The 26,707-nt window shown below is 44.7% G+C and overlaps 1 protein-coding gene across 1 annotated transcript in view; it reads right to left on the reverse strand.

Annotated features, from left to right (window-relative positions):
• Positions 1-26,707, reverse strand: part of RHOT2 (ras homolog family member T2) — a 64,767-nt gene continuing 38,060 nt past the window's right edge. The window contains exons 14-19 of the mRNA XM_089664321.1: positions 25,084-25,184; positions 19,191-19,321; positions 17,095-17,175; positions 13,498-13,620; positions 10,210-10,406; positions 1-8,662 (exon numbers count right to left, since the gene is read on the reverse strand). Of these exons, the coding sequence (XP_089520447.1) occupies positions 8,545-8,662; positions 10,210-10,406; positions 13,498-13,620; positions 17,095-17,175; positions 19,191-19,321; positions 25,084-25,184 (751 nt within the window). The 3' untranslated portion in view covers positions 1-8,544. The remainder of the gene's footprint in view (positions 8,663-10,209; positions 10,407-13,497; positions 13,621-17,094; positions 17,176-19,190; positions 19,322-25,083; positions 25,185-26,707) is intronic.

Here is a 26,707-nt window from a genome sequence, read left to right on the forward strand (position 1 = left end):
TTGCAGCAATTATAAAACCTTTATTCACAGAGATCATCCAATATTTATTAAAGAAACATTTGTGTCTTCCATTCTATTTCAGTCCAGAATTGTAATCGGTTCTCATTGAGTTTCAGCACAGTAAAAAAACAAACCATAGATATCCTCCTCCGGACCAAACATTACAATACTGCCAGTCTGTAGCCAACGGAGATGATTGATAAAATATCGCTCTTTATTTGTATCCCTCAGACGGGATCTGTGACATTGCTGAGTGCTTAGGGAAAAATATGCTGTTGTGAAATTAAGGTGGGGGGAGGGGCTACACAGTGCTTTATCCAGTCTACAACTACAAGTCCCAGCATGCCTTTTCAAGAAGCTTTGCATAGAACAAAAGTGCCCACAGTTCATTTTGCACCAAATTAAACGTGCTTTCCAACACCATAACCCAAGGATCTGTGGCTGAATCTAATCGTTTTTGTGTATTTTGAAGTGTGCAGTAAAGGTGAATTCCAGCTTACCTATCTCAAGCAGGGGACACATAGCTAAAGTATATACTAAACCAATGGTCTCCAAACTGCGGCCCAGGGGCCAAATGTGGCCCTTTGCTTGCTTTTATCTGGCCCTTGGGACACTATTTCACCCATTGATACCAACAGTGGGGCAGAATTCCCCCCCACTGACACCAATGAAGGGGTGCAATTCCTCCCAATGACAATTATGAAGGGGAACAATTCGTCCCAATGACACCAAGAATGGGGTGCAATTCCTCCCAATGACAACTATGAAGGGGCACAATTCCTCCCAATGACACCAAGAATGGGGTGCAATTCCTCCCAATGCAAGTGTACAATCCAAACGCACACGTTCCTGCATTAAAAATGGCTGTGTGTATAAGTGGGTGCTGCAGGGACCGTCGGCTGGAACGGAACAGAATCAGCAGGGAAAATGTCACCAGCACACCGAGGATCACCAATATGGGTCCAAAAGTTTTAATTAACGATCACATAGTTACAGCAGCTATTAAAACTTTTGGACCCATATTGGTGATCTTCGGTGTGCTGGTGACATTCTCAATTGCACCCAATGAGATCAATGATGCAACACAGTTTCTCCCAATGACACCAACAATGGGGTCAAATGATATCAATGATGAGGCACAATTCTTCCCAGTGACACTAACAATGGGGCCCAATGATATCAATGACGAGGCACAATTCCTCCCAGTGACACCAACAATGGGGCCCAATGATATCAATGACGAGGCACAATTCCTCCCAGTGACACCAACAATGGAGCCCAATGACATCAATGACGAGGCACAATTCCTCCCAATGACATCAATGACGAGGCACAATTCCTCCCAGTGACACTAACAATGGGGCCCAATGACATCAATGACGAGGCACAATTCCTCCCAGTGACACTAACAATGGGGCCCAATGATATCAATGACGAGGCACAATTCCTCCCAGTGACACCAACAATGGGGCCCAATGATATCAATGACGAGGCACAATTCCTCCCAATGACACCAACAATGGGGCCCAATGACATCAATGACGAGGCACAATTCCTCCCAGTGACACTAACAATGGGGCCCAATGATATCAATGACGAGGCACAATTCCTCCCAGTGACACCAACAATGGGGCCCAATGATATCAATGACGAGGCACAATTCCTCCCAGTGACACCAACAATGAGGCCCAATGACATCAATGATGAGGCACAATTCCTCCCAATGACACCAACAATGGGGCCCAATGATATCAATGATGAGGCACCATTCCTCCAATGAAGAGGTACAATTCCTCCCAGTGACACCAACGATTGGACATTGTTTTTTCCAACTGATGTCAGGACCTTTTCTACTCCCAATGGCCACAGTCCGGCCCTCCTAAAGTAAGAAAGTCAGTAAACTGGCCCTTTGTTAAGAAAGTTTGGAGACCCCTGTACAAAACAAATAATTCAGATTAAAAAAAAAAAATAAAATAAAAAAAATGAAGGTTTGGACAAGGTTGGGGGATAATATTGCTCATCGTGAACCGCTCTACCCTTATCAGTATTTAATTGGCTCTCAAATTGCAAAAGCTACTTAAAACCAAGAGTACTGATATATTGCTGGTGAGAGGAATAGCTTGAGCTGCCTGTTCTATACCATGCGGGGAAGACACACATTGTGAAAGGTATAGCAGTTACAGTGGGAGATAGCATGAAAACCTGCATCCTGCAGGATGTGGATCTTTTTTTTTTTTTTTAACCAATATAGGATCACATATCAGTAATAGAAGCCTCCAATTTTCTCTTGGGAAAGGTTTGCTTTAAGGCTCCTTGACTAGTAAGACGGCCCAAATGTCCTGGTCTGCTGGTCATATGATTTGTGATACTAGCAGGTCACGTGACGTGTGACACCAGAAGCCTGCCTTGTCCCCCAGCCCTGCCACAAGATTTCAGAGACAGGAAAGGAAATATTAAACTGCAATTGGATCTGTGTATAGGAAGTGGATATATAGTATAAATGGCAGCTCCAGAACGCACTGTACACAGAACACACAAGCCATGTGTGGACCAGATACTAGCAACATTGGAATATATTTCTACATTCACTTGCCCTCCGGAAGATTTACCCCCCTTCCTGACCGGGCCATTTTTTGTTATACGGCACTGCGCTACTTTAACTGACAATTGTGCAGTCATGCAACGCTGATACAGTCTAATATTGGCTGCACATCCATTTGGAGCTTACACAGGAGTGAGGATTCTCACCGACTCCCATGTGGCAATGCTGGGTACCTGAGAAGCCAATCATCAAACAGCACCACTGTCAGGAGGAGGGGGTGCAAGTCACATGATTCCTAGAAACAAGAAAGCAACAGATGTCATGTCACTTCCACGGGGGAATGGATTGGCAATGGAGGGAACAGAATAGAAGTAGCTGGTGGGGCTGCCATTTATATGAATCAATTATTTGTCCTTCAAGTCAAAACATAGATCACTTCAAGGGTGCAGCTTTTTCAAGGGGGGGTTCAGCCAGGGGCGTATTTACCACAAGGCATTTGCCTAGGGTGGCATTTCTTAGGGGGGCAGCACTGCCCCCTGGAAGAAGGGACATATGCGGCATGAAGACCAGGTGAGATCTGAGAGAGGCTGTGGGCTGCTGGATGGTGTATGCAGAGCCCGATTGTCGTTCCCGGGGATATCCAGAGCTATATGAAGGTAAGTGTCTTTCTCCCTGTTGCCGGCGGGGGTGGGGGGTGTTAGTGGATGGCTCTCTCAGTTTGGGGGGTCACTGTCAGGCTCACACCGCAGGGAGGGTGTGTGTTAGTGGAATGCTTTCTCGGGTCGGGGGGTCACTGTCAGGCTCACTCCACCGGGGAGGAGGGCGTCCAACGTTTGTGTTGCCTAGGGCAGCAAAAAACCTAAATACACCACTAGGTTCAGCTCTAACAAATTCAACTCCTTTTCATGCTACAACCTATTCCACCACTGCACCCCTTCCACCATTGCACCCTTTGCAGCTCTGCAACCCCTTCCACCATTGCACCCTTTGCAGCTCTGCAAGCCCTTCCACCATTGCACCCTTTTCAGCTCTGCAACCCTTTCCACCATTTTCAGCTCAGCAACCCCTTCCACCATTGCACCCTTTGCAGCTCTGCAACCCCTTCCACCATTGCACCCTTTGCAGCTCTGCAACCCCTTCCACCATTGCACCCTTTGCAGCTCTGCAACCCCTTCCACCATTGCACCCTTTTCAGCTCTGCAACCCTTTCCACCATTTTCAGCTCAGCAACCCCTTCCACCATTGCACCCTTTGCAGCTCTGCAACCCCTTCCACCATTGCGCCCTTTGCAGCTCTGCAACCCCTTCCACCATTGCGCCCTTTGCAGCTCTGCAACCCCTTCCACCATTGCACCCTTTTCAGCTCTGCAACCCCTTCCACCATTGCACCCTTTGCAGCTCTACAACCCCTTCCACCACTGCACCCTTTTTAGCTCTGCAACCCATTCCACCACTGCACCAGCTTTCACCATTGTACCCTTTTCAGCTCTGCAACTCCTCTTCCACCATTGTACCCTTTTCAGCTCTGTAACCTCTTCCACCACTGCACCAGCTTTCACCATTGTACCCTTTTCAGCTCTGCAACCCCTTCCACCATTGCACCCTTTTCACTCTGACACAGCTCACCTGAGAATTCAAGAATCCTGTTTCTGCCACAGAGCACATTGGGCTGTGGGTGGTATTTGGGGTGGAGCCAAATGGCGCTGTCAGCATTTAAAGCAGCCCACAGGCCTAGGACAGGGAACTGAACTAATGCCATTTAAAGCTTAGTAAATTCAGTGACTTGTTTTTATAGATTAGTTAGGAATAATTAAACCACTGGGTTATCGATGATTCTAACATATGTATAGGCACGATAAGGGGTGTGCCTACTTGAGGGAAACAAATTTGTTGTAAATATAATGTAGACGTCTTTTCCTAGCACAGAAGCATCAACGATATCAATACGGCTAACCTGCCAAACTGGATTTGCACCACTTCATTCTTCTGTCCTTATGATTTCCCCTAAGATGCGGTAAGAACATCCCCTCTAAACCGGCAATGAAAAAGCAGATCTAACTATCACAGGAAAACATTTCATTGGTCCAATATCAGCACATTTATTCAAGAAAAAAAAAAAAAAAGAGAATATATAAAAATGAAAATAAAACCTGAAGACATGACGATATGTTCACTTTGGTCTTCACCGGAATTGTTCTAACAAGGCAAAGACAGCAGGTTTAAAGGGTCAGCCCGCCAAGAAATCTGTCACTTTGTTTACTCAGGGCACACATGACAGGTTCTCTTGATAGGGCACCCCCTCACTACTGATATTAACCTTTTCTGCATACCCTCGCCGCTTCATTCATCCGTCAGATTTCTTGAAAATACGTTGTGCTTCCAGATTTAAAGGCGTATGCAACTTCCCTCCCAAGACATAGTGTTCAGGCCTGGACAGCCAATTGTCAGTGTGAACAATGTCACATGGGGGAGGGGAGGTGGCTACTAACACTGTGTAAGCTCCAACACAGACAGACAAGGAGCTTGCACATGGATTGGACACAAGACTCAGACAGAAAAATGGAGAAGCAGGATAGAATCATTGAGTGGAGTTAGAGGGGGGGGGGGTGCCCTAACAAGGCAAACAAAGGACCTGCTGCCTTCTGCGTTGATAAAACTTTATTGTTCTGAACAATGAACACAAGATTCTTCTCCCTGGACATATTTCATTGTAGCTTTTTCCAGGTGAAATGCAACAGCAGTGAGGAGGGTCCGGGCAAACCTGCGTTCACTTTTCAGAACAATCAAGTTTTATTATTGATGATATTATCAGAGTGCAGATGATCACTTGCCTGTGACATGTGGGTAGCGGGCTGACTGAGGACAAGGTAGCGCTGGCCTCTCCTGGTGCTTTAAGAAAACCTTTCATGTCTGAGAGCTCATGGACTAAACACCCCACTGGTTTGTTACAACTCAAGAATGTCAACAGTAAACTCTCTGCAGTTCCCAGCTCCGCCCATTTCATTCAGTCATTCTAAGGAACTGCCACTTTCTCTGGTGAATTTTCTCTAATTATAAGTGATGAGAAGTGAGACTCTTTGGTATGGTGGAGCCAGAATTTTCAGACTGTTACTGTCACCATTGGAGTATCTGAGAGGTGTAAAAAGCCAGCGGGTAATTCAGTCCAGCCGCCTAAATATCGGTTTAACCCTTTGAACGTGAACGCTACCCTAAACGGAAGTGAGTGACCACTGGTTGGTTGCATGAGCTTCTGGTTTTTATACCTTTCAGAGGCTTAAAGCCGAACTCCAGGAATACCACGACTTGAAATAGTTTGTGTGGACTAAGATGGCCCTAACAAAGCATTTTGTTTTTTTTGCCAATTGATGCAATGATTCTATGTAGCATCAGCTACATACAGTATACAGTGCTGTCTTCCAACAGCGTTCACAGGGACTTCCCGTACCGTGCCCGAAACAAAAGCAAGTCAGGCTGAGCACTCCTCAGCCATTCACAGGAAGCCTTGTGTTTTTCTGAATGAATAGAAGGCTTCCTCCGGTTGGCTGAGGTGGAGATGATGACATCAAAAGAAGCCTCCAGTTTTTCTGAATAAATACAAGGCTTCCTCTGAGATGGAGATGGTGACATCAGAGGAAGCCTCAAGTTTTAGTGAATGAATACAAGGCTTCCTCTGAGGTGGAGATGATGACATCATAGGAAGCCTTGAGTTTTGCCTAATGAATATAAGGCTACCTCTGGTTGGCTGAGGTGGAGATGATGACATCAAAAGAAGCCTCAAGTTTTTCTGAATAAATACAAGGCTTCCTCTGAGGTGGAGATGGTGACATCATAGGAAGCCTTGAGTTTTTCTGAATGAATACAAGGCTTCCTCTGAGGTGGAGATGGTGACATCATAGGACACCTCGAGTTTTTCTGAATGAATACAAGGCTTACTCTGAGGTGGAGATGGTGACATCATAGGAAGCCTTGAGTTTTTCTGAATGAATACAAGGCTTCCTCTGAGGTGGAGATGGTGACATCATAGGAAGCCACGAGTTTTTCTGAGTAAATACAAGGCTTCCTCTGAGGTGGAGATGACGACATCATAGGAAGCCTTGAGTTTTGCCTAATGAATATAAGGCTTCCTCTGGTTGGCTGAGGTGGAGATGATGACATCAAAAGAAGCCTCAAGTTTTTCTGAATAAATACAAGGCTTCCTCTGAGGTGGAGATGGTGACATCATAGGACACCTCGAGTTTTTCTGAATGAATACAAGGCTTCCTCTGGTTGGCTGAGGTGGAGATGATGATATCATAGGAAGCCTCAAGTTTTTCTGAATGAATACAAGGCTTTCTCTGAGGTGGAGATGGTGATATCATCCACTTGCCTCTCCACCTCAGCCAATTAGAGGCAGTCTTGTTTTCCTTTATAAAAATACAAGGCTACCTGGGAATAGCTGAGTGGCACTCAGCCCCAGCTTGATTTAGTTTTGGGAACAGGACAGGTAGTCCCCATACCGCTGCCGGGACACAGAGCTGGATACAGTTTATACAGTGCTGACAGCTACTGTATCAATTAGTAAAGGAAATGGTTCATTTTGACCAGCTTGGTCCAAACAAACTATTTAAAGTGGTTGTAAACCCTTAAATATACCCAGGGAAGTGACTGGTCTCAGATGATACACAGACATGAAACAAATCCTCCTACATACGTTGTACCTGTTTATTTGCAGCCCTCTCTCCTCTACTGCTGTTTAAAGTGCAGAATTTATACACCTTGTCTGAGCTTTCGGAAAGCAGGGGTGGAAAAACTGAAGTCACGCCCTGCAGAGGTCAGTGAGAGCTGACTGGAGGGAAGGGACACCCCCCCTTCACACAGCACACAGGAACAGAGCTGTCAATCACAAGCTGTGTGCTGGAGGTCCCTTCCCTGTTACCTTTTTTTCTCTTGGTGTCAGATACAATTGGCAGAAGTGACAGTTGGCAGAGGAATGAGGCAGAAGACAGAAATGACACTTAGTGCTCTAAATTGAGACAAGAACACACTATAGAGGGATGTGCTTTGTTCATATTTCATGTCAGAGGTTTACAGCCACTTTAACGTCATAGTATTCCTGGAGTTAGGCTATAAGAATGAAGATTTGCTAACAGTAGTCAGTCTCTGCCCCTTCATGCAAGGCTAAAACAAAGGTGTCACTTTCCTACAGCTGGATTTCATCAGTCAGGTATATTTTTTAAAGAGACCCTGTCACTTTGCCCATTTGATGCTCACCTATCCAGAAATAACCCCCTACTTCTTCCTCTGCTTAAGCCGGTATAAAATACGTAGTGTTTCCAGGGATATGAGAGCAGGTGACCTCCTCCCACGTGACAGTGTTTGGGTCCAGCATCCAACTATTAGGCTGAGTTCTGTCACATGGCAAGGGCATGGCGTCAATGCTCCCTCTAGGTCACAACATCAGCTGACACAGAGGTGACGCAGGGATGGGGGGGTGCTTGGGTTAAAAAAACACTGTCACTGTTCTCTGTATCTGCAAAGTGACAGTGTCTCTCTAAATAATGGAGAACCCTCTGACGATGACATTCCAACTAAGCTGAATGGAAATGAAAGTAGAGTTTTCTTTGCTGAGGTCCAGAAGAAATAGGAAGTTGCCATTGGATTCCACTTGCCGGCAATCACTTAGAACAAAAGCCGGGCGGAGTTGTCCTTTAATAGACTAGAAAAACACAGTTAAAATTAAAAAAAAACAAAAAAACAAAAAACTTAAGTTGGGCCAGTTGAGTTTAACTTTACAAAGTTCTTCTGTGTCACAAGAGGGAGGAAAAAGGTTAAGAAGGGATGAGAAGATCTAGGTGACCTGTGAGAAAAGGGCTGCCCCTTTCAGCAGGAGGCTCGCCCCCTCCATTGTCGGTGTTTTGCTGATGTAAAAAGCAGCTGTTCCCCTGTCAGTCACAGTGGTTAGTGCTCGAGGGAGTTAAAAGTCTTCAGGCTGGTTCGTGTTGGAGTAGTAGGAGGTAATGATGGCTATTTGCTGCGTAGAAGTGCTTTGTAGAGCGTGAATCCCACAACAGCGGCGACTGTGGCTCCCAGCGCCACACGCAACCAGAACGATGCTGTGCTGAGTTCGGTGTCATGGAGGTGGCTGTAAAGACAGGCAAGAGAAACAGTCGCTGTCAAGGGCTCTGGGAGATGACATATGGTACACTTTGTTTCTGCTCTATTTAACCCTTTTGTGACCAGAAGTCACTGTAGCCTAGGAGCCCAGACTACAGTTAGCAGTGTCCCCTAACTTGGCATTGTTGCTGGAACTAGTTTGCCTTCTTGAATCATTTCTACATGGTATTTGAAGGACTTGTAAGGCTTTTATTAGGTATACTTCTTAAAACGTCCTGCTCAGGTATACTTCTTAAAATGTCCCTGCTCAGGTATACTTCTGAAAACGTCCCTGCTCAGGTATACTTCTGAAAACGTTCCTGCTCAGGTCTCTTATTTTAGAATGATAAATGGACAAAACAATATCTTTCAAAAGCTGTATACTGTCTCCTTTATGACCTGTTCACATCACCGGGTTACTGCAACACACCATGCATGGTATGATGCGGTAAGGTCTCATTAATTTGGGATGGCACTGCAAAAGTATATACAGAATGCAACTGCACTACAGTGTAGAAAAAAAAAATAGAGCAGGATCGATTTATTTTGCATTGGGAACCATTCAGGACCTACTGACACCATCAAATTGCATCGCTGTGACACACATTAACGTGTGATGCAGTGTATGCAGCACCACTACTTAGTATGGAGTGCAGTTGTCACTAAATGCAATTTCTCCTGCGCTCCAGGACCCAGGCCGGTGGTGAGTAGATCAAATCCCAACAAAACAACCACCGGGGCATACAAGGTCGTGCAGCTCCAAACCAAGGCTGGGGAAGCCCGAACAGAACTGTGAAGTAAAACAAGAAGAAGCGCTGAGGAAGAAGGCATGACCTTCGAAACGCGTCAGATGCACTGAGTGTCCACCCCCATGATGGGATTCGCGCTGGCCTCTTGCCTTTGAAGTCCCTGGGAGGACTTACATGCCTGTTTTTATTCGCCGTTTGTGAGTACCATTCTTTTACTAAATAAATTTGGTTACTGAGGTAATGCGCAAGGTTGGTGCGCTTCTTCTTGTTTTACTTCACAGTGCAGTTGTCACTGACCTGCTTTGTTTATAAACAAAGCCATGTGATGACTGTGTCATAGCTGCAGCTCCTGACAACTGGGAACTGATCAGTTTGGTTCCTGATCATGTGATCACCGTCAGCAACAGGGTCTCACAGTTAGCAGGGCACAGAAGTACACACTTCTTGCCATAAAAGGGGAAAGCAGACTAAAAGTCAGTCTGTGTGAGACATCATGTAGCGGAACATTATTCTACAGACTGTAGACAGCAAGGGGAGCGTGGTTTTTTTTTTTTTTTTTTGCACAATTCCAATAAATAATTGCTTTCTATAATGGCCATCAGGCAAATCTGTCGGTACAAAGCATTTGCCCCATGGTCATGTGCCTTTCAGGTATGTTTGGCATTCTTGCCTTTAACAAATCAGGGCTGAAAATAAGTTAATGTGCAGAAGAGAACATATTCTCTTCCCGCAAAGCCCCACCCCCCCGTCCTTTGACATAAGCCGCGTCCCTAGGCCGGATACTCACGGGAATGCGGCAGCTGTAGCTAGCTTGTTGTAAATGGTTCTGTCCATGGTCCCCTGGCAGCTGAAGTGGTAGGGAGGCGGTAGGCGATGCTTGTGACAGAACTCAGAGGGTGAAATCCCATGCTGTTGCTTTACTTCACCTAGGTCCCATTTACACCCCACAAACATGCAAGGCGTCTGACTCTCCATGTAGTGCTGCTGTAAAAGGAAGGAGACACAGATGAGTTGGCAAGGCACAAAGGTGACCCTACTGGGGGGGGTACTCCGTATTGAATGGTTTCACTAATAGGACTTTAATATAGTTAATGTGTACCTAAACTCAAGAACAAATATGTAATATACCGATGTATACTAGTCTTTAGATGTGGTTCATTGTTAATTTTGATGTCAAAATTCAATTTCGTTTTAGTCATATTATTTTGCCTAAAATGGAATTATAGTTTTAGTCGTATTTTAGTTGACTAAAATCTCCAGTACCCACCTGAACTTCCACTTTGCTTGGATCTCCGCTTGTCCCCAACCCCCTGACTATCAGCAAACTGCCAAAATACGCTCCTTCCTTACCCCAGACACCACTAAACTACTCATACACTCCCTGATTATCTCACGCCTGGACTACTGCAACTCCCTCCTCACCGGCCTACCCCAGTGCAGGCTCTCCCCGCTTCAGACCATCCTGAACTCAGCGGGTAGACTCATCCACCTCACCAACCGCTCCACCTCTGCCACCCCCCTCTGCCTATCCCTCCACTGGCTCCCTATCGCCCAACGCATCAAATTCAAACTGCTCACTCTGACCTATAAGGCCATTCACAACACTGCCCCTAACTACCTCACCGACCTGATTCCCAGGTATCACCCTACCCTTCGCTCTTCACAGGACCTCCTATCTTGCCCCCTGGTCTCCTCCTCCCACGCACGTCTGCAAGACTTCTCCAGGTCCTCCCCCATCCTCTGGAACTCACTACCGCAATCCATCAGACTGTCACCTTCCCTCCTCACCTTCAAGCGCTCCCTGAAAACCCACCTCTTCAGGGAACCCTACCCCACCCTCACCTAACTGCCGCTCTCCTTCATTCCTCCTACCACTCCATCCCCCACAGCCACTTCCTCCTGTACCACTACCCCCTCCCTCCTAGATTGTAAGCTCGAAAGTGTAGGGCCCTCTAACCCTCGTGTGCTGTTTGTAGTTGCTGTGCTGTTTCATGTATTGTCCACCCCTCTATTGTACAGCGCTGAGCAAACCCTTTGCCGCTATATAAACTCAATGTAATGTAATGTAATATTGTAACTGTACTGGCTGAGAGATGCAGGCTACCTCTGACTGCCTGCTGCCTGGGAGTTCTGGAACAATGTCCTGCAAACCACAGAAAAGGAACTCCGCTGTCAGATTCGTGTCTGGATATGATGCGGTGAGTGTTAACCCTCCCAGCAAGGTAGCAATACTTAGCTTCTCCAGACCATCCAGTTCTCTGCCCTGGCACTCCCTCACTCCCATTTACTTCCCCATCCCCACTTGCAGCCTGGCATTACAGCCAATAAAGTTTACAGTATTTTTGTTTTGTTTTTTTTTAGTTGCACTTCGGTTTGTCATGAAGCAATATTTTTGTTTGTTTATGAAACTTGGTTTTTTTTATAAAGACGTTTATAAACAGTGGCTAAATGGTTAGCATTTCCACCTGGCAGTACTGGGGTCGTTGGTTCAAATCCCAACGACGGCACCACCTGCCTGGAGTTTGCATGTTCTCCCTGTGCCTGCGTGGGTTTCCTCTGGTACTCCGGTTTCCTCTCACACTCTAAAGACATGCTGGTAGGTTATTTGGCTCCTGTCTAAATTGTCCCTAGTATGTATGAATGTGAGTTAGAGACCTTAGATTGTACACCCCTTGAGGGTTAGGGACTGATGTAAATGTACAATATATATGTAAAGTGCTGCGTAAATTGACAGCACTATATAAGTACCTGAAATAAATAAAATAAATAAAAATATATCACAATTGTTAAATCTGTGTCTGCAGTGCATGTTCAAGCCTTAATACCATAAATAATAACATGCTATTAGATTTTTACTCCGGGAGTACATAATGAGTTTGGAAATTCTAGAGAATTCCAATTTGAAAGATAAGTTCACCTTTTGACCAAAAATAATAAATTCACATTTGTTGCAGGTAAAAAAATGTGCCTTTATTATATTTGGTTGCAGGTACGTGTAAAGCATTGCACCAACGACCAGCAGATAGCTGGTGCCATGCAGGTCTTCTGCAGACCTGTCAGTATATCTGCTTGCCTGTACGGGATGTATGGACAAGCAAATATACTGACAGGAAGATTCAATGAACTACCATGACGCTCCACAGCCCCGTGGTCGTTCATTGAGCACTACAAGCCAACAGTCGCTAAAGGTGTCAGGACCTGTAATTCATTTATTCACAGAACTCTGTGAATGGATGAGCAGCTGCATCATTGGGAACATGTTACATGAAGTGGGTTGAGCCTACAAGACACCTCCCCCTATCTTTATCTCCGTAACAAAGTACTTTGTGTTCCTACCTCACTTCCTTATAACCCTGTTTGAGATAACACTGCAAAGTGCACAGGACAGTGCTGGTTTTATGGCAGGATCAACAGGTATTGTTTTCTCTTACTGAACATATAAAATAAAACAAACACTTTTGATGGTAAATTCAACCCCCTTCCCACCTGCCCTGGTGTCCCTTTACCTGGGCTATTATGCCCAGGGGACAGGTGGTTTGTCTAATCAGGTGACTACTCTGACCCCCGGTTCACACCTATGTGGTAGTGCGGGCCGCGTTTTGCACGGGCATGAGAGCCCATTCATTTGAATGGACTCCTGTGCTCGTGACATGCAGGGAAAGAAGTCTGATGGCACCCGCCCGCGGGTCCGCAATTCCCTGTACGGGTGGTGCGGATACACGGATTTTCGTGCAGATCTGCAGCGGCACCACACGCGCAGATGTGAATCTAGGGTAATTGTCTGTCACGGTGGTTGCATTATCACGAGCAAGTCCTGCCAGCTCCTGATCATTAGTGTACACCGAAAGCTGTCTTTGAAAGCTCGGTCTCTGTACTGGTAGCGTGCCGTGAGCCAACAGATGCATATGTGCAGCGTATGTCGCACAAATGTTTTACATGAGTGGTGAGAGGTTACCAGACCAAAAGGGAGCAAATACAACAAGTTCATTGTTAGGGTTTACAAACACTTTAATAAACACTGTCATAGCCCATATGATGGCTTCCTTCACCGTGACAGATACATGTAAGGACTCACCTTGTATATACTGGCGCAGTAGTTGAAGGATTTGGGGTCACTGACATCATACATTAAACAGGCCACATCACAGGCAGCATCTGACTGTTTCAGAAACTCCGTATCCACATCCACCTCAAATAGCTGGGGAAAAAGAACAATTTTAAAAAAGTGTCTGAATCTTGCTTTAAAAAAAAACAAAAAAAAAAAACAAACACCTTTCAAGTCCTATACAAAAAGCACATTGACAAGCTGCAAACATAAGCACTGTCATTTTTTTTTTGCTTCTTATAGAAAGTTTTTCAGGAGGATAATGCTAGGCCTTCCATCAGCACAATAAATCCAGGCCAATCAATAACAAAAAAGTTCCGTCACCCATGACAATGGCCTTTACCTCCTCTGCATGTGGCTGCTAAGTCATGGAAGACTTTGCATTATTCTTTTATTTAGAAGCTGAATGACATCTGAGCCAGTCAAAAGCCAACTGAAATGCCGGCACCTAGGAGATCACCATACCTGCAGCAGCCTTCCAAAATTTCCTCTTGTAGTTGAATTGCAGGCCGTCATGACAGGCAGCAAGCTCCCACATTATTGAGTAGTGTGGGAGCTTGCTGCCATTCCCCACCCCTACACATTGTTATTGGGTAATCACTGGGATGGGCAGCCTTGCTGGCTAATAGGAAGGCAAAGGAAGCATGAAGGGGTGGAATGACTGGGGAGTGACTAGGAGGTTTGGAAGGCATATCTGCAGCATTCTCCCTCTCTTTAGCCCAGTGACAGCTCAACGATAGGGAAATTAAAAAAAAAAGGAAAGAAAAAAGCCTTGAAGTGAGTTTCCTTGCACAGCAAGCAAGGGTTAAAGGCCTGTTTTTGTCTATGGTACCATAAAAAAAAGCCTTTTTACTTATGGTGTACCTCACTCCCACAGCCTCCTCTTCTATATAACCGGCCCCCAAATCCTCTTCTCTTTAGAGTTCTGTCTGGCAGTCACAGTTGTGAAGACACCATGAACAATGGAGGACCAGCTGTCCCAAAATGTAAGTGTAGACACTGAGCGCAAACCCACAACCTGCAGCATAGGAGTGAAGAGGAGAGCACCGGCTGCTGGGGAAGTGAGGGATAAGGTGAGTAAAAGTGTGTTTTCCTGATCGATCTATCTATCTATCTATTCATATCTATCTATCTATCTATCTATTCATATCTATCTATCTATCTATTCATATCTATCTATCTATTCATATCTATCTATCTATCTATTCATATCTATCTATCTATCTATTCATATCTATCTATCTATCTATCTATCTATCTATCTATCTATCTATTCATATCTATCTATCTATTCATATCTATTATCTATTCATATCTATCTATTCATATCTATCTATTCATATCTATCTATTATCTATTCATATCTATCTATTCATATCTATTATCTATTCATATTTATCTATCTATCTATCTATTCATATCCTATCTATCTATTCATATCCTATCTATCTATTCATATCCTATCTATCTATTCATATCCTATCTATCTATCTATTCATATCCTATCTATCTATCTATTCATATCCTATCTATCTATCTATTCATATTTATCTATCTATCTATCTATCTATTCATATTTATCTATCTATCTATCTATCTATCTATCTATCTATTCATATTTATCTATCTATCTATCTATCTATATCTATCTATCCATTCAGTCGTATCCGACCCTTGGCAATTGCATGGACCGTCACTTGTAAGCAACTTTTTCCATGAATTCTCTTAGCAATTATTTTTACAGGGTAGGTTGCCAGGTCTTTCCCCAACCCCTACCATGCAGGTGATCTTACATGGCCATGGATGGTTTTCCTGATATCCTAGGCATAAATGAGAATTTAACCCTTGCATTGCAGGGGATGAACCACTGCAAGGGAAGCTCTTTTCAGTTCTTCGGAGTTCAGCTTTAAGTAAGTTTGCATCAAATATTTGGGTGAGGGACACGGCGTCCTATTCAGAGCTGTCGGCTCACAGATTCAGGTCAGGCTGCTCCTCTGTGGAATTACATAATTAGGCTGTCAATTAAAGGATGAAGGAATGGGACCAGAGCGGTATACACTGTGGCCTAGTGATTGCAGACAGAAGCTGATGTATTTCCTTCTAACACAAACATGACAATCTGACTTCTAGAGATGAAATAATATTTCTCTTCATTGCTGTATGTTCCATTTCACCCCTTTCCCAGCACATACTGAAAAAACTATCTGTTCCTTTTTATCAGTGTGTCCCTTCCGTACATTGCTGAAATACTGTCCCTGTGAATTCCGTGTCTTGCTTTATAAAATGTAAAAAAGTAGTAAAAGAGCAAACTGTGCAAAGAGGAAAGAAATTAAGATACTAAGAACTGTCGTTAGCACCCCACAGCTCACTTATGGGGCATTACTATTAGTATTCCTGAAATCAAAAAAACAAGATGTCAAAGATTTCTTTGTATACCCCATGGGATGTCTACTTAAAAGGGGAAACTTCACCTTCAAAAAATAAATAACGCACTTGCAGTCACTGCACAAGAAATGCCGTAATTTAAAAAAAACTTGTGCTTTGTCCATGCAGGGCAAAGTAACAGGTTCTCTTTAATGTCAACTCCACAAGCTGCATTCTTCTTTCCTTTGCTGCTCTATTTGGTCGTTAGGAGTGATGTGACATACTGGGGTATGAAGGGGGGGGAACATGTGACCCACTTCCCATCATCCTGCAAGACATGCTGGTGCTTGGCAATTGGCTGAGCACTGTCACATGGGGGCCATGAGATTCCCCTACCTTGTGTAAAGCCGGCCATACATGGATCGAAATCCGTCCGGTTCAGAAGAGACGAGCCAAGATTCAATCTATCTATGGGCAGGCTGATTGGATCCACTTGGGTACAACCAGGCTGCCAGATTTGTTTACATGCGATTACTGCTAACGGCCGCTGGCAGTAATCATTGTCTTCTGCTGGCCAGGAAGGTTCTAGGCACCATCCATCCCACCCAAACCTCATCGGGGAATCAAGCGATTTTCTTTTCTTTCACCTTGGTGGAAGGAAAGAAATGAAAATCATCTTATGGGCTGCTTAAGCTCCAAGTTGTCACACAACAAAAACAGCATAACTTTCTTTGTTATGGAGGGCCGCAAAGGTTGGTGGACCAGCCAAGGAATTAGGTATGTGCAGCCTGTGAGGCTGGCACCGTATGAATGGAGGAGATGGATTTATTTAGATTAGCTTAATGATTTTCACTTTCACAGCCAGAGAAATGCAAATGGTGCTCCTTTACTAATTACAGCATTGCTCAGGTGGTGAGTCACGAAGACAGAGCCTCCCATTAAGTAGTCAGTTTGAGAATGGTGAGAAAAACATCAGTTTCTAGATTAGAGAAAGGTAAAAATCTTCAATAAAGTTTAGGAATATTCATTCAGGGCATATGAGGGACTTGGACAGAGGTGTCAAATAAAATAACTGGACAATTCCCATCTTGCATATTATGGACATTTGAATACCCATTTCCTGCGACACAGTGCTGAGGAAACATAACATAACACAGACCAACTATAATGTGAGAAAGCTGGTACTGTGGTGGTAGTACTTACTATGAGATACTTTTCCTGCCCCCCCACTAGCACTGTGTTGATGGAGTAGAATGAGGCTTCCCTGCGGTTCTTCTGCTGCTCCTGAGGAAAGAGGTGATAAGAGGGTAATGTGAGGGGATACAAGGGTCTCAATGAGCAGATACGAGGGTTCCGTGAAGAAATACAAGGAACAGACATCTGGGATACACACCACTAACATGGTGGCTGGAAGGGACCAAAAGCTGATGGGGAGAGACAAAAGGAAACACAGAAAGACAACAAACATAGTCTAAAGTGATTGTAAAGCTTCCAGGTTTTTAAATCAAAATAATTAACATATCATATTTACCTGCTCTGAGCAATGGTTGTGCACGGAGCCGCCCTGATCCTCCTCTTCCCAAGTCCCCCACTGACGCTCCTGGCTCCTCCCCCCTGCCAAGCGCCCCCATAGAAAGCAGATTTCTATGGAGGAACTCCAACAGGCTCACTCCCGGCCCGCCCTGTCTTCATCTATTGGCATCGAATTTGAGCTCAGATAAGTATAAGGGGGGAGAATCCTCTGGCACAGAAGGTTTTCGCACCTTAATGCAGAAAATGCATTAAGGTAAAAAACCTTGAGGCTTTAGAATTTGTAATGAATAGGCCAAGAAAACGAGAGGTTGGCCACAGACAAGAGAAGCAGGCTGGAGCAAACTACTCTGAACAACCACAGATTTAATTTTTTGCAGATCCCGTATGGATGGAGGAGGAGGCCAGGCATTTTAGGCATCGGTTTTACCCAGGGCTGCAGTTAGAAACCCCGGGGCCCCATACAGCCAGCTTGACAGGGCCCTCCACCCCAAGAAAAACAGTTTACTAGGACTTATTTACCGAACCCTTCCCCCACTCTCCATCCTGAAGGATCATATTATGTGGTTGCAGCTGCTGGTGGGAAGGAGAGGAGGGAAGTCGGCAGTACTGCAAGGGTGGGAGCACAAGGGGAAACTGGCAGGGTGAAAAGTATTGTGCACAGGTAGGGTGATGGGTGCATTGAGGGGGCTATTACTGGAACTGATCCCCTGTATGGCTTACTCTGCAGCAGCTGAAAGCAAGCAGAAGGGAGAGGAGAAGAAGCCAGATTTCAGCTGCTGCAGGGAGAGCCATACAGGTTATCAGGTCCAGTAATTGCCCCTCCCCTCATACCGATCACCCTCCCTGCCCACATCGGATTCACCCAGCTGCCTGGGCCCCCCTGCTGGCCTGGGCCCCGTACAGGAGGACTGGTAGTACCCCCTTGTCCACGGCCATGGCTTTACCATGAGCAGAACAGACAAGAGTTATCTCATGGATATGGCCACATCCAGCCACTATAGATGGAAAAAAAGAGGAAAAAACATAAGCACAACCATAAGCATGTATATACTCAAACAGCATCTTTGGGTGGAACGCCACCCAAAACTTGGTAAGGATTTGAACCCCTCTTGGCTTTTAATTGCCATCTGTGCCCTAGTTGGGAAGATTTCTCCTCACTTCCTGTCCAGTGGCACAAGAAGTGAGTGAAAACAGTTCAAACAGGTATATACACAAATAAAAACACAATTTTCATCAGAAGTGAAACAGGAGAGAAAGTTAGATCTGTCCAGTTTTAATAGCAGTCTGCATTCCTGTTGAGTTGGATATCCCTCACTTCTTGTCCCAGTGATGATGGACACCAGGAATGGAAAAATGTACGAATGAGTTACATGATATACTTACCTTTCCCTGGCTTACTACTACGGCATCTGGGTGCTGGGGACATCATCCTCCTTCTGGACAGATCTCAGAGAATGTGGAGTTGCCCAAATCTCACAAGGTGACCCTGCACTATGCTGCAGTATCTTCTCACAAAATTTGGGCTAATCAGCATTCCCCAGGATCTTGTTGGCAGGAGGTTACATCACTGCCTGCACTATGGGAATCAGGAAAGGTGAATATATTAGCTACTTTTCCCTCCATGAGCTCCCTTTTGCACTTTTATGCAGCATTCAAAAAATGTAAGCGCAAAGCCTGTTTTAAAGGCAGCAGTCTGTTTTTTTTTTTTCAAATCATTCCTCACTAACAACAAAAGAAGGCAGCTGGTTACAGAACATGCCACTTACCTCAAGGCTCTGGCCAAGGAAGGCCCGCAGGAAGGCTGACTTCCCTGTCCCTCGGGGGCCAATGACCTTACACAAGAAAACACTTCTCTGGGTCTGTCCTTTTTCCAGGTCTATCCTCTTCTCGCGGGTCACTGAGAGGAGAAAGAAAGTACAATGCTGTAGATTTGATTCGGACAAATCTCTAGATGAATACATTTGCATTATATTTAAAAGTTAAAGTCCAAATTTTTGTTGTTTTGGACAGAGTAAGGAAGGGATAAAAGCTTGTTTTTTTGTTTTTTTTTTAAAATCTGTGCCCCCAACAGTGGGGACAGGAAGTCATGGAAAATCTTTCCAGTGTGGACATAGACCACAACAAAATACATTTTTTAATAGAATGGGGAAGTTTTAGATGTTTTGGCTGAAGTTTGACTTTAGGCTGCAGCTGGGTACAAAAGTTTTAATTGAATGGACAAATACAGAGTACAAGAAGAGCTGAAATACTTACTTTTCCTGGAGAAAATACTGCTCCAAGTTTCCCCAGTGCTGCCTAAAGCCTAGACATTCTGTCCCATGATCTGCATTGAAGGGGGCATGGGATAAAAATCAGTTGGCTGACCCTCCTCTTCTGCAGAGATCATCTGATTAAATGTCTAGGCTTTTATGCCTGGTACACATGATGAGAAAATCAGACAAAACAAAAACGCATTTTGAGCGATCGTTCGATAATCTATTCATTAGTACACAGCTTTCCAGAGCCAACCACCTCAGTTCATGCAAAAATATCCAAAGGGTCAATTTTTCTCATAAGATAACAGAACGAACAAATTTCGTGTAAACAGTATAGTATTTGTATGAAACAAAATCAAGTGGCCAAGACCATGACTGTTCACAAACGAAAGAATACAACACATTACATCACTTCAGAAGTTGTAGTCTGTCATAACTTTCATAACTTTAGTAACATTCGTTTTCGATGAGACTAGCATGATCATTCGTCAGATATTCTCATTGTGTGTATCAGGCTTTAGTTATGTGACCAGCACAGGTGAGAGATGGGAGCAGTATTTTCTCCAGGAAAGAGAAGTATTTCCATTTATTGCCCTTTAGATATCCATCCCAGCAGTGTTGTCAACAGCTTTATAAGTTTATACAGTACACTTTAAATTTCAGAGGAATCTTCTGACTCATCCGAGATAATAAATGCTTCTTGGTAAAAAAAAAACGGAGGTGGAAGGTGGTGGTTACCCCACAGCACCAGCTGATGGGACTGTCAGGGTGAAATTAAGAAACAACACTTTATGTGAGCGTGAAATCAGTGCTACTTCTATAAAGTAGGAATTTAGCTGCCGCCCCGAACTATGGGAAGCCACTACCACAATTCAACATAAAAGTGTGAAATCAGCAATTCTGTCAGAGCTGTGAAACAGAAGTCACTTTCTACTCTTACTAAACCAGAAACTGACTGAAAGTGCATGTACTGTAAAGCAAACATTTTTTAATAAAATAACAAATATGTTATAGTTACCTTACTAACAGTATTGCACAAAGAGGCCCCGAACCGCCAGTTCTGGGGTCCCCCACTGGCGCTCTAGACTCCTCCTCTTTTCTGAGTGACCCCCTAGCAAGCTGCTTGCTATAGGGGTACTCGTGCAGACTCGATCCAGAACCATGTTGTGTGTCCATTGACACACACAGTGCAGCTTGGCCCCACCCCCTACTCTCTCCTCACTGGATTTGACTAAAAGCAGCAGGAGCCAATAGCTCCGGCTGGTCTCAGTCATGCCCGTAAATGCAGACAGAAATAACAGAGCGGGGCCACTGGCAGGGACAGAGCTAAACAGTGGTGTCAGGTAGCTGTTTAGGGAGGTGGAGGAGGCACAAAGAATGGACAGTTTTAGAAAACGGTCTGCTTTAGAACTTCTTTAAAATATGTTTTTTAAGGTGATGTCTGGGTTTGGGAATGGAGGAGCTCAATTTTCCTGGTTTGGTTAATGGGGGACATTTTCTTGAGGTTTGGTTCCTGGGGGGACATTTTCTTGAGATTTGGTTCCTGGAGGACATTTCCTTGAGGTTTGGTTCCTGGAGGACATTTCCTTGAGGTTTGGTTCCTGGAGGACATTTCCTTGAGGTTTGGTTCCTGGAGGACATTTCCTTGAGGTTTGGTTCCTGGAGGACATTTCCTTGAGGTTTGGTTCCTGGAGGACATTTCCTTGAGGTTTGGTTCCTGGGGGACATTTCCTTGAGGTTTGGTTCCTGGAGTACATTTCCTTGAGGTTTGGCTCCTAGGGGGTGGCAGTATAGTTTAAAGTACCAAATGGGACGTATATGTGAAACACAATTGAGGTAGGTTTTTTTTTTTTTTAAGAGACAGTAGCTAATGTATTTCAGCGGCTACGATCTCCTACCTACAGTAGATAATTCTTCATGTATACAAAATGTAGTCTAAAGTTTGTGGACACCTATCATGCCTATATGGGCTTGTTGGACATCTCATTACAAAAGCATCATCATTAAAGTGCTTATAAAAGCATAAGGTTTTTAATCTCAATGCATCCTCTGCATTCAGATAAAAAAAAACCTTCTATGATCATTTGGCATTTGTGAAGGTCAGGTTCTGAAGATGGATGAGAAAACCTGGCTTGCAATTGTGTTTGGTAGGGTTGAGGTCATGGCTCTGTGTTGGACACGCATGTTCCTCCACACCAAACTCATCAACCCATGTCTGCATGGGGCTGGCTTTGTGAACAGGACATTACCACAAGGTTGGGAGAATGCAATTGTACGCTGTAGCAAGAAAAGTTTTTTTTTTTCCCACTGGAGACAACTGAAATCAATTAGAGGGGTATTAACATACTTTGTCCATATAGGTAGGTATGATGGTCAGGTGTTCACAAACATTTGGTGGTATAGCATATTTGATATTTGGATTGTGAATTGGCACTTCCAGCTACTGATGCACACATCTAAGGGGGCCTGTCATGCAGTAGTAGATACAGCACTGCAAAAGAACAGTTAGGTCCCATGTACACGGGACACTTCTGAACGATGGAAACTGACTGCTGGAAAATGTAGGTTAAAAAACGGCAGTTTAGCCTCCTTTGCATACTGCATTTATGCGCGTTTGCGTTTAGAAGCGTTTTTTAAAGATAAGCACAGGAGAACTCCCAAATGCCCAGAATGCACTGAAAAGTGGTAAATTATTAACTATTTCAGACTGTTTCAGAGAAATACAGAGAGTAGAAACAGAGACAGCAGTATGTGCTAAGAATAGCTTAGGTGTGAGTTGCTCATTAACATTTCTTTTGTTTCCAAGGGTGGGAAAGGTGTCTAGTGGAGGGAGTCATTAAGGCCACCAGGCAGGGGGTCTTCATGAGGAATTTGAGGTGTGAATGGTCATTAACATATCTTTTGTTTCCAAGGGTGGGAGAGGTTTGAGGTGTGATTGGTCATTAGAATGGTAGGAACATCCTGTGTTCAGTGTTTTGTCCATTTGAGTACCTTGAAAACGCTTTGCATGCATTTTTCATGATGAAAAAAGGCTCTGGACAGCATCGGGAACTGGAAGAGTTAAACACATTCTTCAAACTCAAACGCTTATAAACACTATTTGCCGCGTTTACAAGCGTTTTGCGTTTGAAACGCTGATAAAATCGTCTGCTGAACGCAAGTTTTCTGTGTTCAAAAAACCGGCTGTACACTCAAATGCCTGTAAATGACTGTAAACGAAGATGTGTACATGGACACACAGGAAAACATTAAGGTGAGTTCAGGAGCTGCTGAAAAAATGCTGAACAGCTCCTAAACGGGACTTTATCAGCTGCAGTGTACATGAGCCCTTAGAGGATGGCAGCTCTTGTTCATTTCAGTTCTAAATGAAGTAAATGGTTGTCTTGTCTTGTGTACGTAGATTACAGGTCTTGCCACTGTGGTTGTCGGTGTCATCCACAAAAAAGTAAGACTGACTGCAAAGACAAGAGGGAGTCCTCAGCTACAGAAATCCCAACACAAACAAGTCTGTATCATGTACGATCGAAGATGAATGACAGTTAATGTTCTTAGAGAGCTCATTGGTGCCAGGATATAAAACTATCCAACCAAGGAATTGCACCGTTGCTACAAGGAGCAGCTTGTGAGTCTATCACTGCATCCTGATTGTGATTAATCCCTTAATAGCCTGGATAAGAAAGTGAGGAATGCTGGGAGTCTGATTCACTTATCCTCAGCTGATACAAGACTCACATCTGTTAGAACACGGAGATAATGTCAACACCTAAAGGGAAACTCTGAGCAAAATGGTTCTTTAGTGTAAAGCTGATGTTTAATGTATTAAAAAAATATATTCCTTGCTCCCCTTTCACCTCCATAATCAAAAAGTCTTAAAAATGTTTGAATGAAACATTTCCCTTTTAAACCCCTCGCCTACAGGGCACTTATACCCCCTTCCGGCCCAGGCCAATTTCCAGCTTTCAGCGCTGTTGCACTTTGAATGAAAATTGTGCAGTCATGCAACACTGTACCCATATGAAATGTTTATCATTTTTTTTGTGACAGATAGAGCTTTATTTTGGTGGTATGTAATCACCTCTGCATTTTTTATTTTTTCTTAAACAAACCAAAAACCACTGAAAATGTTGAAAAACAAAACAAAACGTTTTTTCTTAGTTTTTGTTATAAAATTTTGCAAATAAGTGATTTTTCTCCATCACTGATATGCGTTAATGAGGCTGCAGTGATGGGCACTGATAGGCTGCACTGATGGGCACTGATGAGGAGGCACTGGTAGGTGGCACTGATGGGCATTGACAGGCATCACTGATGGGCACTGAAAGGCAGCACTGATACATGGCACTGATAGGCAGCACTGATAGGCGGCACTGATGGGTGACACTGAAAGGCAGCTCAGATGGGCACTGACATGTGGCATTGATGTGCACTGGTAGGCTCTGATATGTGGCATTGATGTGGCACTGATGGGCACTGGCATGAGGCATTGATGAGCACTGACAAGGGCACTGGCAGGTGGCATGGATGAGCACTGACAAGGGCACTGGCACTGATGGACACTGACAGGTGCTGTTGCTGGGGCTACACTGATCATCAGGGCACACTGATCAACAGTGCCCTGATGATCAGTGTAGATGTCCCCTCGAGGAAAGCCGATTACCGGCTCTCCTCTCCTCTGTCAGCGTGACAGCTCGAGAGGAGAGAAATGCCGATAACCAGCATTTCCCTGTTTACATGTGATCAGATATGATTGGACACAGCTGATCACATGCCCGAGCCGACATCTTTGGCTCTTTCCGTGATCGGTGATCCACTGTGTTCGAGGGACACAGCGCACCGCTGATCGCCGCGCGCTCCCTGAGCCGCACATGCGCAGTGAGAATGTGAGGACATCATATGACGTCCTCCCAGAACGAGAGAACCATCTTGCGTCCGTCATATTACTATATGGCGGGTGGGAGGTGGTTAAAGTATACCTGTTTGTAGACCCAGATATATCCTTTTTGGGTCTCTCTGCTAATCTTGGCTTTCAGTAAGCTGTTGGAAGAGGGGGTCAGAAAAAAAATCACATTAAATGTTACAGCCCCCTAAGCACACTCTGGATCAGCGGGCTGGCTCTTGGGCATATATGCAAATTATATTCACTGTGATGGGTGGTTGAGTGGCTTCCAGCTATAGAAGTAGGCAGCCCTGGACGGACTGCATTTGCACAGTCAGCGACCAACGATGACACCCACAATGACGCAGACCGATGATAACACACCCACTAACCATTCCACACCATTAATGGGGTGTGCCTTGCCTAACTGTAAATGTACCTGCCTGATTCCTTTGTGTTTATTGGGATTTTAAAGTCAACTTTCAAATGGGGTCCTTCTGGGGAGTGTGTTCTGTAAACAGACCATACCTGTGACAGCGTGAGTTTGGCTGTCCTGTTCACACAAAATGGGGTACCCTAAATACCCCAGGTGTTCCAGGCACCGGTGTACATCCAGGTAAGCCACAAGCCTGCCAGCAAAACAGAAAAAAAAGCAGATTGTAAAACTATTACAAAAAAGTCTACAATTTGTTGTATATCTGTAATTAACCTCTTGCTGCCCACGTATTGCATATGTGCAGTGGCAAAAAAGGGTGGGCTAATGGGTGGCCAATGTTTCTGTACTGAGAGTGCACTCACTGCGTACTCCCAGCACAAAGACAGAGCTCTTGATCTGGATTAACGTTCGGTAGTCATTGGGACAGGCTCTTGATCATGTGATCGCTATAACAACCAATTACAGAGGTCACAAGAGCACCAATCCTTCCCATTCCCTGGGCAGGAAGGCGGGTTTTCATTACATACTTTATTTTAGATCCAATGATCTCATCAGTGGGTCACTGTGCTTCTCTTTGCAATGCAGGCAGATCATGGCTGGTCATTGGGCCAGCAGGCTGCTGTGATGTTTTCAGGAAGCACCCTGCTGGTCTTCTGACCAGCCATAATCAAGAGCTCTCAGCACTGATGCATGCAGTGGGATGGCTCTTGGAGGGAATTCTGCAAATATCAAATTCACCCAGCTGCCTGGGCCCCCCCTGCTGGCATAGGTCCCATACATGAGGACTGGTGGTACCCCCTTATCCATGGCCCTGGATTTACCATGAGCAGAGCAGACAACATTTATCTCATGGCTATGGCCACCTCTAGCCACTATACATGGAAAAGATGTCAGTCTGTAGGAGTGGGTGTTCCTAAACAAATTACATTTGCATGTAGACCACCCTAGATTACAACCATATGTAATGCTGCACTGCCATGATTAAAAGAACTGAAGCCCAATGAATAAAAGGAGTGGGGGTCAGGCACAGTCAGGCTGAGGCAGAAATCGCTACATGACGCTGGACGTCCTCCAGCCAGGAAAGAGGCAAACTCTACCTGAATTGCTGCAGCTTCTAATGCACGTTGTGAGAAGCTCACAGTGTGCAGTGAAATCAGAGTAAGCCATTTCAGTCCAGGAGAGGAGTCGATACAACTGTGCAAGAATGAAGGGGAGGTTGGAGGGAGGATTTAACAAAGAAGAATTGCTCTGAACCACATTAAACACTTCAAAAATCACACGGCACCTGCACACTAAATGCTACTAAAAGATTTTAAGGCTGAGTGTAAACCAACACCCACCTAAAAAAAAAGGTCAAGCCATGCAGTACGACAAGAAAGTATTGGGAATGCAGCTCTATTGCTGTACATAAAAATATTTTCACCGGCCAATTCACCCAATAAATTATTACAACCAGGCAGTGGCATCCATAGGCAGGTGCGGGGGGTGCCGCATGGGGTGACATAGACCGCACGGGGTGACACCGGACCCACTCCACGAAAAGGTAAGTTGTAAAGCAAGCCGGCGATCCCCCCAGGATGGATCGGATCTGCGGATTGGGGAGCATAATGGATCAGAGTTTGATACATTATGCTCATTCTGCAGATCCGATCCATCCTGCAGGGATCGTCGGAGGGGGTGTCACCAAGTGTTTTACCGCACCGGGTGACACCAACC

The sequence above is a fragment of the Staurois parvus genome, unplaced genomic scaffold, assembly GCF_062004578.1.
Source record: "Staurois parvus isolate SC_StPar_1 unplaced genomic scaffold, SC_StPar_1.0 ptg001882l, whole genome shotgun sequence".
In the NCBI taxonomy this organism is placed as follows: domain Eukaryota; kingdom Metazoa; phylum Chordata; class Amphibia; order Anura; family Ranidae; genus Staurois; species Staurois parvus.